At 37.9% G+C, this 12177-nt stretch overlaps 1 protein-coding gene and 1 long non-coding RNA gene across 6 annotated transcripts in view; one reads left to right on the top strand and one right to left on the bottom strand.

Annotated features, from left to right (window-relative positions):
- The window catches only part of LOC111645715 (uncharacterized), a 69432-nt gene extending 63823 nt beyond the window's left edge, over positions 1 to 5609 (bottom strand). For 2 of the 5 annotated variants that reach the window (XM_087170644.1, XM_087170645.1), the window contains exons 1-6: positions 5491 to 5607; positions 3264 to 3362; positions 2136 to 2186; positions 1878 to 1940; positions 1379 to 1438; positions 896 to 958 (exon numbers count right to left, since the gene is read on the bottom strand). In XM_087170644.1, coding sequence (XP_087026770.1) covers positions 896 to 958; positions 1379 to 1438; positions 1878 to 1940; positions 2136 to 2186; positions 3264 to 3303 — 277 coding nt within the window. In that variant the 5' untranslated portion in view covers positions 3304 to 3362; positions 5491 to 5607. Of the gene's footprint in view, positions 1 to 895; positions 959 to 1378; positions 1439 to 1877; positions 1941 to 2135; positions 2187 to 3263; positions 3363 to 5467 lie in introns of all 5 variants that reach the window. The other 3 variants (XM_087170646.1, XM_087170642.1, XM_087170643.1) reach the window with 3 other exon arrangements.
- Positions 1 to 6470, top strand: part of LOC147817456 (uncharacterized) — a 32430-nt gene extending 25960 nt beyond the window's left edge. The window contains exons 2-3 of the long non-coding RNA XR_015436352.1: positions 5993 to 6063; positions 6166 to 6470. This is a non-coding gene — a long non-coding RNA (uncharacterized LOC147817456). The remainder of the gene's footprint in view (positions 1 to 5992; positions 6064 to 6165) is intronic.
- The last annotated feature ends 5707 nt before the right edge of the window (positions 6471 to 12177 follow it).

Here is a 12177-nt window from a genome sequence, read left to right as displayed (position 1 = left end):
ATCTAAATAAGATTTATTTTTGAGTAAATCACAGTTTCTTTAATTTGGACGTGGAGCAATAACCTCCTGTCTTCCATCTTTAAATGAAATGAAATGTAAATTTATCAAACATTATGCAATACATATTTCAGTAAATTAATTGGTGCTTTAATTAGTCGATCAAATGCTTCAGTTAAAACACTGTAAATTCAGATCTTATTAAACAGCAGAAAGTTCTGACTCAGTTCAGTTAAACTCACTGTTGGGTGGCGGAGTTCTAGAGCTGATCCTGGGCACACTGTGTGCGAGACGAGCTTTCACTGTAAAGAACAGAAATATATATATTTATTCATGAATTCATTCAGTCATTACCTTTGGAGATGATTGGACATAAGTGTATTTAATTAAAAATTGTAAATGATGGCTGATTATGAGATTATTTATTTACTAGAATATTCATACATGTGAAAAAGAAGAGCCTGTTTTATTTCTTTATGTTCTGGGATCTTTTCTCCATGTTTTCTGATGGATATTCTGGTTGTGATCACTGCTGTTACGGAGTCTGATATTTCTATATAGCACCAAATATAAGTGTTATGCTCAGTGCAGCCAGCTAGTCTGGGTTTATGAAGAGGAACAGGAGGAAAGGATCGATTTAATCCTGAAGAAAAGATTCAAATTCGATTCATGAGAGAGAAAATCACAGTTTCTTTAATTTGGACTTGGAGCAATAACCTCCTGTCTTCCATCTTTAAATGAAATGAAATGAAATGTAGATTTATGAAACATTATGCAATACATATTTCAGTAAATGAACTGGTGCTTTAATTAGTCTATCAAATGCTTCAGTTAAAACACTGTAAATTCAGATCTTATTAAACATTAGAAAGTTCTGATTCAGTTCAGTTAAACTCACTGTCATAAGTCACTGATCCATCACTGCTGTTGGTGCTCCCTGTGGGTTTTTGATCAGCTTCCACTGACAAGGACAGAAATATACAGATTTATTTAGTCATTATCACTAAAGATGAATGGACACAAATTATTTTAATTCAAAATTGTAAATGATGCTGATCATTACAATATTCAATTATTTATTTATTCCAAAATTTAGTCTGAACACAGTTCAAACACAGTTTAGATTTAATCATAAAGAATTAATCTAAATAAGATTTATTTTTGAGTAAATCACAGTTTCTTTAATTTGGACTTGGAGCAATAACCTCCTGTCTTCCATCTTTAAATGAAATGAAATGTAAATTTATCAAACATTGTGCAATACATATTTCAGTAAAAGAACTGGTGCTTTAATTAGTCGATCAAATGCTTCAGTTAAAACACTGTAAATTCAGATCTTATGAAACAGCAGAAAGTTCTGACTCAGTTCAGTTAAACTCACTGTTAGGTCGTGGACGTTCAAGACTTTGCGTGGTCAGTCTGCATACTCGAAGAGCTTCCACTGTAAAGGACAGAAATATACAGATTTATTTATTCATTACCACTGATGAAAAAAGGGTAGAAATGTATTTAATTGCAAAATTGTAAATGATGCTGATCATTAGAATATTAGATTACCTTTATTTATTATTCCATGCAAAAAAAAAGAATTTAACCTGAACTTTTTAAACACATTTTTAGTTTCGATTTAATCCTGAAGGAAAGATTCAAATTCGATTCATGAGAGAGAAAATCACAGTTTCTTTAGTTTTGACTTGGAGCAAAAACCACCTGTCTTCCATCTTTAAATGAAATGAAATGTAGATTTATGAAACATTATGCAATACATATTTCAGTAAAACTGGTGCTTTAATTAGTCGATCAAATTCTTCAGTTAAAACACTGTAAATTGAGATCTTATTAAACATTAGAAAGTTCTGACTCAGTTCAGTTAAACTCACCGTCAGGAGGCACTGATCCATAACTGATGCAGCTGAGCTCTGGGGGTTTTTGATCGGCTTCCACTGTAAAGGACAGAAATATACAGATTTATTTGGTCATGAAGATGAATGGACACAAATATATTTAATTCAGAATCAATTCATTGGTGCTTTAATTAGTCGATCAAATTCTTCAGTTAAAACACTGTAAATTGAGATAATGAAGTATAATGAGTAATGAAACAGCAGAAAGTTCTGACTCAGTTCAGTTAAACTCACTGTCAGGTAGCTCCATTTTAGAGCTCTCGGGGTTCACTCCATAATCTTCCGCTGTAAAGCAGAGAAATATCCAAATGTATTAATTCATTAACATGGAAGATGAAAAGGCACAAATTATTACCGCCCTCTCTTTGTGCCTCTGTTTTTCTTCTTCTTTTTTAAGTTGTATTTTTGGATGTTTTCACCTTTATTCAGATCGTACAACCTCTCTGTTTGTCAGTAGTGACGGCTACAGTAGCATTAGCTAAATTACTGTTACCTATATGATGAATTTGTTCAGCAGATGTTGCTATCGCTAGTTAGCTTACTGCCAGCTTTGCTGTGCAGCATATAGCAGCAATGCTAGCGTGGGCTAATGGTTGTAGCTGAACTGTTTTTATTGGCTCTTGTGTTCACAGAGGAACTTTATTCAGTTGTGCTTCCTGTTGTGTGTTTAGTGGAAACTTTCACTGGGCTCTGTGACACTTTGCTGAGAACAAGAAGGAAGGGGGAGGGGGGTGTGGCCGACAAGGACTTTGTTTTGGTCTGAGATGCTGCTGGACTAGAGCGACATCTAGTGCCTGGGTATAGTATATATATTAATATACATGATATTCATAGCCACTAGAAAATATTTTCAAATATTAAAATATTAAAAATAATATTGCAAATTCAGATCTTATTAAACAGCAGAAAGTTCTGACTCAGTTCAGTTAAACTCATCGTCATAAGGCACAGATCCATCACTGCTGATGAGCTCTGTGGGTTTTTGATCAGCTTCCACTGTGAAGGACAGAATTATACAGATTTATTTATTCATTATCACCAAAGATGTATGGACACAAATTATTTTAATTCAAAACTGTAAATGATGCTGATCATTACAATATTAGATTATTTATTTATTCCAAAAAATAATCTGAACACAATTCAAACACAGTTTAGATTTAATCATGAATAATTAATCTAAATTAGATTTATTTTTGAGTAAATCACAGTTTCTTTAACTTGGACTTGGAGCTCTCAACCCTCTGTTTTCATCATGCTTTACATATTTCAGTCAAAATAATGTCCCGGGGCCATTTCCAAGATGGCTGCTGAATGGTGACACTTGCCAAAAAGGTTTTGGATATTTCTCCTTGAACTCACCATCATCCACTTTTATGATCGGGATCTGGATCTTCCCCATTTTCTGCTGGTTTTCCAAATCTTTGTAATGACCCTCACTGCTTTGTTCCTTGTTTTAATCTGTAAAACACCAGAGTTACTTCATGCTCATAAAATTAATACAGAGCTGTTTATTCCAGCAACAATAAAAGGCCAAGATGAATCAAAATGTCTCTCAAACCATTTTAATCAAGATGAAATATTGTCAGTATCATTTCCTGTTGTTGTTATTTACACTGTTATTCTCATCCACATGACATTTACTTAAAGTTGGGTCAAACATGTAGTAGCATAACTATTTCTAAAACTCTAACATGCTGCCTGAACAGTGTGATGTGCATGATGGGAAATCACTGTGTTCTGTGGATGATCCAGACTAACAGGGAAACAACATCTTTAAAACGAGTTTAAAATGTTTTTAAATGTACAATTTGAATCAAACGTGACCATTAAAACAAGATCTGAATATTAAAAGTTTCAGGATTTCTGTATCTGATAAACATCATGACGTTTGATGATGGAAGAAAACTGGGTTTAATATATTTGTTTGACTCAGTTTTTTTTTTAACTTTAAACTCAGTTTGTTTCAATAAGTATCAGCTGAAAATCTTGTTCAACTTGATCTAAAGCATTTGTTTGACTTGTGATGTCATCACAGCATCGCCTCATATGTGGTCAGTAATGAACTACATTTAGTCTGTTACTTCAGTTTTACTGATTAAATGTACTTGTTGGAGTTTTTGCAGCACATACTTTTACTGCAGTAGAAAACTATAACTTGGATACTTTAATTACATGCACATTATTGTAAGAGGCTACTGATCCCAGGTCTGCTGGTGCTGTGTTATCCCACCACAGCCACGTCTCCTCATGACTCAGGTCCTAGCAGCTAGCCTCCAGCCTGTCTCAGGGATGGTTAGCACTGATCCTCCTAGCCACAATTTCCCCACACCACAGAGGGTTAATAGACTCAGGTTTGTTTACTGCTGTTTACAGCTAGCATCAGACCTGCTAGCTGTCAGCCTGCATCCAAGCCGGCTATCTCTATGCCTGTCAGCCGCTGGCCGTTTTCTCCACAGGCCAAACTGATATATAAATAATATAAACATAAAAGAGAAAATTACTTTAATTTCACTTCAAATTTAAATTTGCACTCCCAGTGAAATTCTTTTCTATATAAAAACATTAAACCACATTTCTCAGTTAACTAAGCACACTCAATGACCTGTCCTATACTGTAAACACTAGTCCAAATCATCACAGACACTGTTTCACACACACTCACTGCTGCTCTCATTCAATTGTGTTTGACCAGGCAGAACCACAAACTGCACCTACATCCTGTTGAGCTGAGACGCTGGTCTACCACATTTAACAACAGTGATCAGAAGAGGGTCAGAGGTGCTGGGGAGCTGCTACACAGCTCATAAGACACTATTAAAATATTGATCTGATCTGAATGATGTGCAGGAAAATGATGGTTTAGTGGACACTTGTTTAAACTTTTGCCATACAACACACAGTGATAATAATCCTCTTTAGTCCTCCTAGATTCAGGATTAAGATTTTTCTCACAGCTCAGCAGGAAAATTTTCTGTTTAATATCAAAAGGAAAAACTGAAAAAAGTGAAGAACTTGTAAAACAAAAAGAGGAAGTACAGACCAAAAGACGAGCTTGCTTTGCATTTCACCGTGCAGCACTTCATCATATTTTTGAGAGATAGCGTGAGATAATGTGGGTTGTAGTTTATGTTGGATGGTTTTTGCCTTCACATTTCTTTAAGTTTTAATTGACCGTAAAAAAAACAATACCCCGCCAGCGACGAGCCTCTGTGACTGAAAGATGGCGGCCAAAGACGTAAACAAGGAAACAAAGGCACGACTTCGCAAACTCAAAAAACAAAAGGAAAAAAAAAAACTAATCTCGTCCAGAATAATCTCTGAAATGATAAAATACATAAAAGGACCAGTTAATTATCTTTTACTATCTTTTACATGAGCCAGCGGTTACTCCAGTGAGTCGAACACAGATCCCTCATGACACACACGCAGCCGGAAACGATCTGTTAATGAATTTCCAACTAGTAAAGTGAATCTACAGCTTTCTGCAGTTACATTATTAACTCTATTAACATATCCACGATACCAACACACTACATTCACTCACTTTACAGACGTATTTTTACCTGTTTCTGTTGAGTTCACTCACCAGATAAAAACTGCGTCACAACCAGAGGAGGTCAAAAGTGAAAGTAAAACTGTTTGACATCCTGTTTATTGAGACGATGTGGTGAACATGTGAACTGCAGCACCAATATATTCATGTAAACATACATTTAAAGGGTCAGGAAATGAACAAAAAAAAAAAATCTGCCAAACCTTGTCATCAGTTTTTGCTTTTATTGTGAAACTTTGGTCTTGCTATTTAAATCAAAGCTTCCGAGAAGTTTAGAGGAAATAACTCATAAACATCTGGACAAGTTGTCTCAGATATTCACATCTTCTCTAAGGGCTCAAAAAGGTTCAGAACACCTTTTAATTCTCAGGATGTGTTGTGTTTTATAAACGTATCATGATATTTATGTTAAGAAATGCAGTTAGATGAACGTAGAGGAGTGAAATTTTGTGAAGTAGAAGTGTAACAGTGTAGAACATGTAAGACGTACAGTTTACTGCCTGTGACCTCGGAGTTTAATATATCTTCTCTGTAGTTGGTTCAGGGTCGCTGCGTGTCTTCAGTGGAATCAAAACTGGAAGTGCAGTTTGTGGTGAGAAGGAAAATGTGAGTTTTTGACATTTTAATTGAGATATTTTCATATTGTGTGCAGCTTCCTGGCTTTTTCTTCTCTTGAATTAAAATGAGATTCATTATTATTAAATACAGAGCTGTGAGGAAAACCTAAGGCCGTTTCTCAGCCTGTGAAGCAGACGGGTTCATCAGTGTCGGTGAGATCTGTCTTCAGGTGTGGTAGAGACGCCTGGTCGTCACCACAGAGCTGTTGTACCTGCAGGAAAACACAGGGTGAAACCCTCTGATGTCATCACCTCCACAGCGAGTCATCGAACTGTAGCTGAAGGTGAACGAAGCTGATTGTTCCCGACACGACCTGAACGCAGCATCAGTCTGTCAGGTGTTTTTACCTGGAGAAGTGGGAGGAGTGATGAGCTGTCAGTCCTGTCTGGATAAGAGGAGGAGAGGAGGAGGAGGAGGAGGAAGAGGAGGAGGAGGAGGAGCAGTGGTTGGCGTCCTGACTGTGGCAGAGACGCTCCCGTCCACAGAAACACAAAGACTCCTCAAGAGGAACAACAGGAATCCCTGCTAGAGCTGCGTTCTGACACACACACACACACACACACACACACACACACAGACAACATTACATTACCCATCGGTTCTTCACCTCAGGGTCGTGACTCCCTGGGGGGTTCAGAGGTCATGGGAAGGAGCTAAAATCTTACTCCATGGCACCACCTAGTGGCTGCTTGATAAAAACACGTTACTTCACCAGTGTTGGACCACAGGGACACGGAGCCACTTCTAAAATCCCAAGAAACGATCAAAGGAAAAAGTGACAAAGCAAGTAGGAAGAAGGAAGTAGGAGGAAAAGTGGGAGGAGTCTGTCTTCACTCAGACCTCAGAGGGTGGAGATCCACCAACATCACCAGCTGCTGCTGCTGCTGCTGCACCAGTCTGAAGTCTGATGGAGGAAAAACTCTCAGAGTAAAGATGAAGCTCTTCACAGTCTCTGACAAATCTGAAACATGATTCAGTGACAGACTACTGATGATTTCAGTCAGAGGACGTCGACTTGTGGGTCAGGGTTTATCTCAGTGCAGAGACGAGACCGGACAACGTTTTCTTTAGTGAGTCTTTCTCTGGAAAACAGCAACGTCTGCTGCTCGTTATTTTGACTTTATTTAATCAGGAAGTCACATTGAGATCAATGTCTCATTTACCAGAGAGACGTGAGTTCAGAAAATAAATGACAAAAAGAAACATTAATAGAAGAAATACAGATTTCCAGTGATTTAAATCCACATTCAGATACAGAATATATTCACACAAACAGGTGGTGCGTTTGTTTCCTTCTCTGGTGTCTACCTTCATCAGGAGCCGCTGGTTCTTCATGTCCTGTTTCCATGGCATCACATACAGTCTGGGGATCATGGGATGTCGGGCTGAGAACGTCGGGATGTGGGAGCAGGTTCGCCTCGGAGGGAATATGAGAAGACGGTTGGTTTCACTTTTACTGTGGAACAAGGTTTGAGTCCAAATCTGACAGATCTCGTTTCAGGACTTTGATCTCTTTCTTTCTTTTTGTTAAAGTCATTTCAGACTTTGGATTCAGATTTAAATTTAAACCTTCGTACTTCAGGTTTTCTGTTTTCCAGCTCAGAAAGAATGAACTGAGATCTCAGCCAAAATAAAATAATTTGTTTAAACTGAGGCTGAAAAGCTGTTTCAGAGGTTAAGAGGATTATTGTGTTTTCTAAAGTATATTTTTTCATGTTTTTCCTTTAAACCCATTTTATTCTTTATCAGTGAATATTGTATTTTGTGCAGATTGAGTTTGGATAATAAAATATTGTGCAGTTTAACTCGTATTAATGGTGATTTATATTTATTTTGTTAGGTTAAATTAAACATTTACACTCAGTTAAAAGGTCAAAACTTGCTGTTTATTCCAGTTTTCAGATTAAAAAAAAACAATCAAAAATCTCAAACTTCAGCGTCGTTTTAGATCTGAGGAAAAAAATCATATTTAATGTGGTTTTGACTTGAACTGTTGTAATAATGTGTAAATGTACTCACTCCTGTTGGTCAGAGCTCCCTGCAGCTGCAGCCATGTTTGTTGACTGTCAGAGTCGCCTTAGAAACCCCCCCACTGATGCATCATGGGTGTTTTGGGTAGGATTACAAGTAGAGACTTGGTGAATCCGTCAGCTGCTGCTCAGCTCTACGTCAGATTCTACTGGACTCACGTGGCTGCTGAGAAACTACAAGTCCTGAAAGGTGTCAGGATGTCAACACGTTGTTGTATTGTTCCACATTTACAGAACCTAAAGACGACTGAAGAACCTGGAGAACTAACAGTTTGTACGGAGCTGAAATGGTCATTAAACACAACTGAATCAACAACAGGACAAATAGTTTTTCTGTTTGTTTCAGTCAGTGATGAAATGCGGTCGTGGTGAACGCAGCAAACATTAAAACTTAATGACTCTTTCTTTATTTCTACACCTTTAAACACAGACCTCAGATCTGCTGAAGAATCTTCTGCCTCATCTTTATCTAACGTCGCGTCGTCAGGACACTGACACGTTCATTCATGTGAGTAAATGTGTGATCTGTAAACGCTTTTTAAGAATTCACAGTTCTTATTCCTGTGACCCAGAACAGATCCTGGATGTTTGTGATATTATTATTTTTTAAAGCTGACGTATCGATCTCTAAAATGTTTTTGTTGTGGGAACAACAGCTGTTATTTTCCACCTCTGGAAAAAAATAATACTGTGGCATTTTTACATATTTTACATCATGAGAATGAAATCATGATATCAAAACATCCAGGATACAAATAATATACAGAAAAATCAATAATATAAAGTAATATATATATTCTTAAAAGAAGATTTGAACATTTAAACATTATAAATTAGCCCACAAACTTATATTCAAATCAACAGATTATATTTACGTGACATTATAACAGGTTTATTAATGTTGTATAACAGTCAGTGTTTTAGTATTTTTATGATGATGTTTAACGGTCTTTGGGGGACAGGGCAGAACCGGTCCTCCTCTCTGTAACATACCTGTTATAAAACCAGTGACAGTGTCACATTGAGCCACTAGGTGACACTGTTGAGTCGAACATCAGCTGATGAACATGAGTGAGTCACTGACTGAAGCTCAGCAGAGAATCAGAGGCTGTTGTTATGGAAACACTGAGAACAGTTAGAGCCTCATCTGCTGCAGCTTCTGAGTTTCTCCTTCTCACCAACTACAACTTCTGTAACTGAATGTAAGATGTCAAACGTCTGAGTTTAGACGACGGCTCTGCCCAGTGTGACAGTGGTCTGATTATTACAGGCAAATAAATCATCACTGACATGTGCAGGAATTTAGGATAACAGGTTATTGATAGTAAAACCAGCAACTTACTGTCATTATTAATATTATTATTGGTGATGATGCTTAAAGAGAAACTGTGTTTTTGTAAGTGTTTTCCAAAGTGCTGTAAAGGAAATATAAAAACAACTAAGTTTGGCTCTAATAATAAAACATTTGAACTTCTACTTAAATAAAAGTAGCTGTACCACAGTGTAGAAAAATATTCTGGTACAAGTAAAAGTTGTTTTATGCTAAAACCAAAGTATATTAGCATTAAATTATACTTCAGTTAAGCAGTACAAGTAAAAGAGTAAAAGAGTAAATGTCCTCTTTACGTCCCAACTCTGCATTTTATCAGATAATGTGGCTCAATGAGATCAAACAAACATTACAGCAAAAATAAAACTTTATTTGGAAAAAAAAAAACTTTATTCCTGAACAGAGGAAAATAAATTCACAGTATTAAATCTATGTTTGATTCTTATATTTACAGAATCACAGTGATGCTTGTCTCTGTAACAGTCTATTGTTTGAATGAACCAGGACGAGCTTCATGACGGACGTGAACAACAACAGTGTCTCTGTGTGGGACCTGAAACTTCTTCACTTTGGCTCCATCTAGTGGCCGAATCACAAACAACAACGAGGCATCGACTCACTTTTTCCACCAGAACGATGTGAAATCTGGTTTATCAGATAAAAATGATGAGCTCAGGTCGCTCTCATGTATCACTTCCTGTCAGAGGTGAACAATAACAACATGCTGTGAACTTGATGCCACTGTAAATTCACTAAATCTGCGTTTGTACGGCAGCAGGGATTTATCTTTTTCCAGAGCTTGGTGCGTTCAAGAACAACTTTCTGAATGTAAAAACAAATAATCACATTGTCCTGTTTGAAAAAGATTTCACTGATCTCTGACCAGTTTGTTTGTTTCTGCTGCTAAATGCGAGTTGCAGGTAGTTTCACAGGTTGTCAGAGGTGTGATCTGAGGTCATATCACGACACAGCCTCCTGTAGAAGTGGGAATACAATACAAGCAAACACTGCAGGGGACAATCACAGAGATAAAACAAGGTTAAAGAACAGGAAGGGATCACAGAGGAGCAACATGAAACACGACTGACGTGGTTTGACATGTCGGACCGACACCAGCTCCACTGTCCCTCTGATGCCTTTTTAATGGTCAGAATCTAACATTTAATGAAATGAACCTTTTACCAAAGCATTAAAAATTCTTCTAGTTCAGGTTTTGACAAAAGGTTGTTAAGTCCCTGAAGTGGAGAAGAGCTGTTCAGGTCCCCATGAAGGCAGCAGCTAACTACCTTTAAGACAGCACGAGGTAAACATAAGAAAACCCCAGGGGTCAGGGGTCGTGGAGTATCTACGTCCACAGCTGGTTTTCAGTCCTGAATGTGGACAGGAAATGTTTCAGACGGCCAAAAATATCAGTGTGATCGGCAAAACGGGGCAAAACGGGGCAAAACGCAGAAGATAAATCCAGCACTGAGAACCTTGATCTCCTCGGACGTTCAGCACCGTAGACAGAAGATCTCCCAGAATTCACCGTGACCGAAAACAGCTGAGAAAGTTCATCTCCTTCACCGGAGAGAGAGAGAGAGAGAGAAATCTGCTCCTGTCCTTCCTCCACCTGAAACGTCAGAACCTTTAAAATACCTCTGTTTCAGCACTATTACAGTTAAAGTTCCACCAGGGAGTTTTATTTCTAATCAGCCAATCAAACGACTGTGTGTCGGTACACCATGACATCAGCGGTGGGTGTGGTTACAGGTGATTCTACCGGTACCAATACACCTTGTTAACCTGTAACATCTGCTATAATAAACTACATATTTACATCATCTTAACACTCTGGTGTCTGGAGGATGGACACCCGACCCGAACCCGACGGGACCCTGGACAAAAACGTATAAATGGGGTTCGGATTCGGTCACGTCAGCCTTTAACAGTCGTTTCCAAACGTTAAAAACAGAATGGTTGCCGGGTTACGACTTCCTCGTATGCGGGTCGGGTCGGGTTTCCGGTACATTCAGGCAGCTTCGTCCAGGAGTCTCTGCAGAGTCTTCTGCACCTGCAGGAACAGACAGTGTGTGTTACTGTAACTGCTCATTAATGATATATCTACTGATGATAATCAATGTGTTTTTACAGATAAATATGTAGAATTAAAGCCACTAGTATAAATGAAAGTTCATCCCAGGTGGTAATCTAGGTGAGTTATTTAGCGGAGCAGCCTAGCTTAGCATGAAATGAGGGTGAAACAGCTAGCATCTCTCTGTCCCAGGAAGTCCAAACAGCAGTGTAATGTAGGTCAGGTGACTAAATGAGTGAGTTTGAGAGCGATAAACTCTTTAAATAGAAAGAAAGAAATCCAATTGAATTACTTTGGTATAATTTTATATAAATATAATAATATTTCCTCTCAGATCCGGCTCCAGTTCTCAGTGAATATTTGCAGATGCAGTGGATTTGATTCACCTCTGCTGATGTAAGTGTAGTTTGTTTTAAACAGGTTGAAGATGCTGCAGTTTGTTTGTAACGAGCGACGGGCGGGAAACGAGCTCCTCTTACAGACGACGTCCACACTTCTGTACGAACGGATCACTGACTATAAATGTTTGATTAACGGCCACGAGTGTCCGCTTACACCCGGCTCTCTGCAAACGCATGTTGATCCAAATTTACACTGTTGAAAATCATTTTAAAAAGTCACTATGTTGGAGCGTTAACTAAAGTTATTTTGGCTGCATCAAAAAAGAA

Source organism: Seriola lalandi, unplaced genomic scaffold (assembly GCF_002814215.2).
Source record: "Seriola lalandi dorsalis isolate HSWRI2012SDOR001 ecotype SW California unplaced genomic scaffold, Sedor1 jcf7180002054955, whole genome shotgun sequence".
NCBI classification, from domain to species: Eukaryota; Metazoa; Chordata; class Actinopteri; order Carangiformes; family Carangidae; genus Seriola; species Seriola lalandi.
The sequence above is the reverse complement of the archived record's forward strand: the minus strand, read 5'-3'. Positions and strand labels throughout refer to the sequence as shown.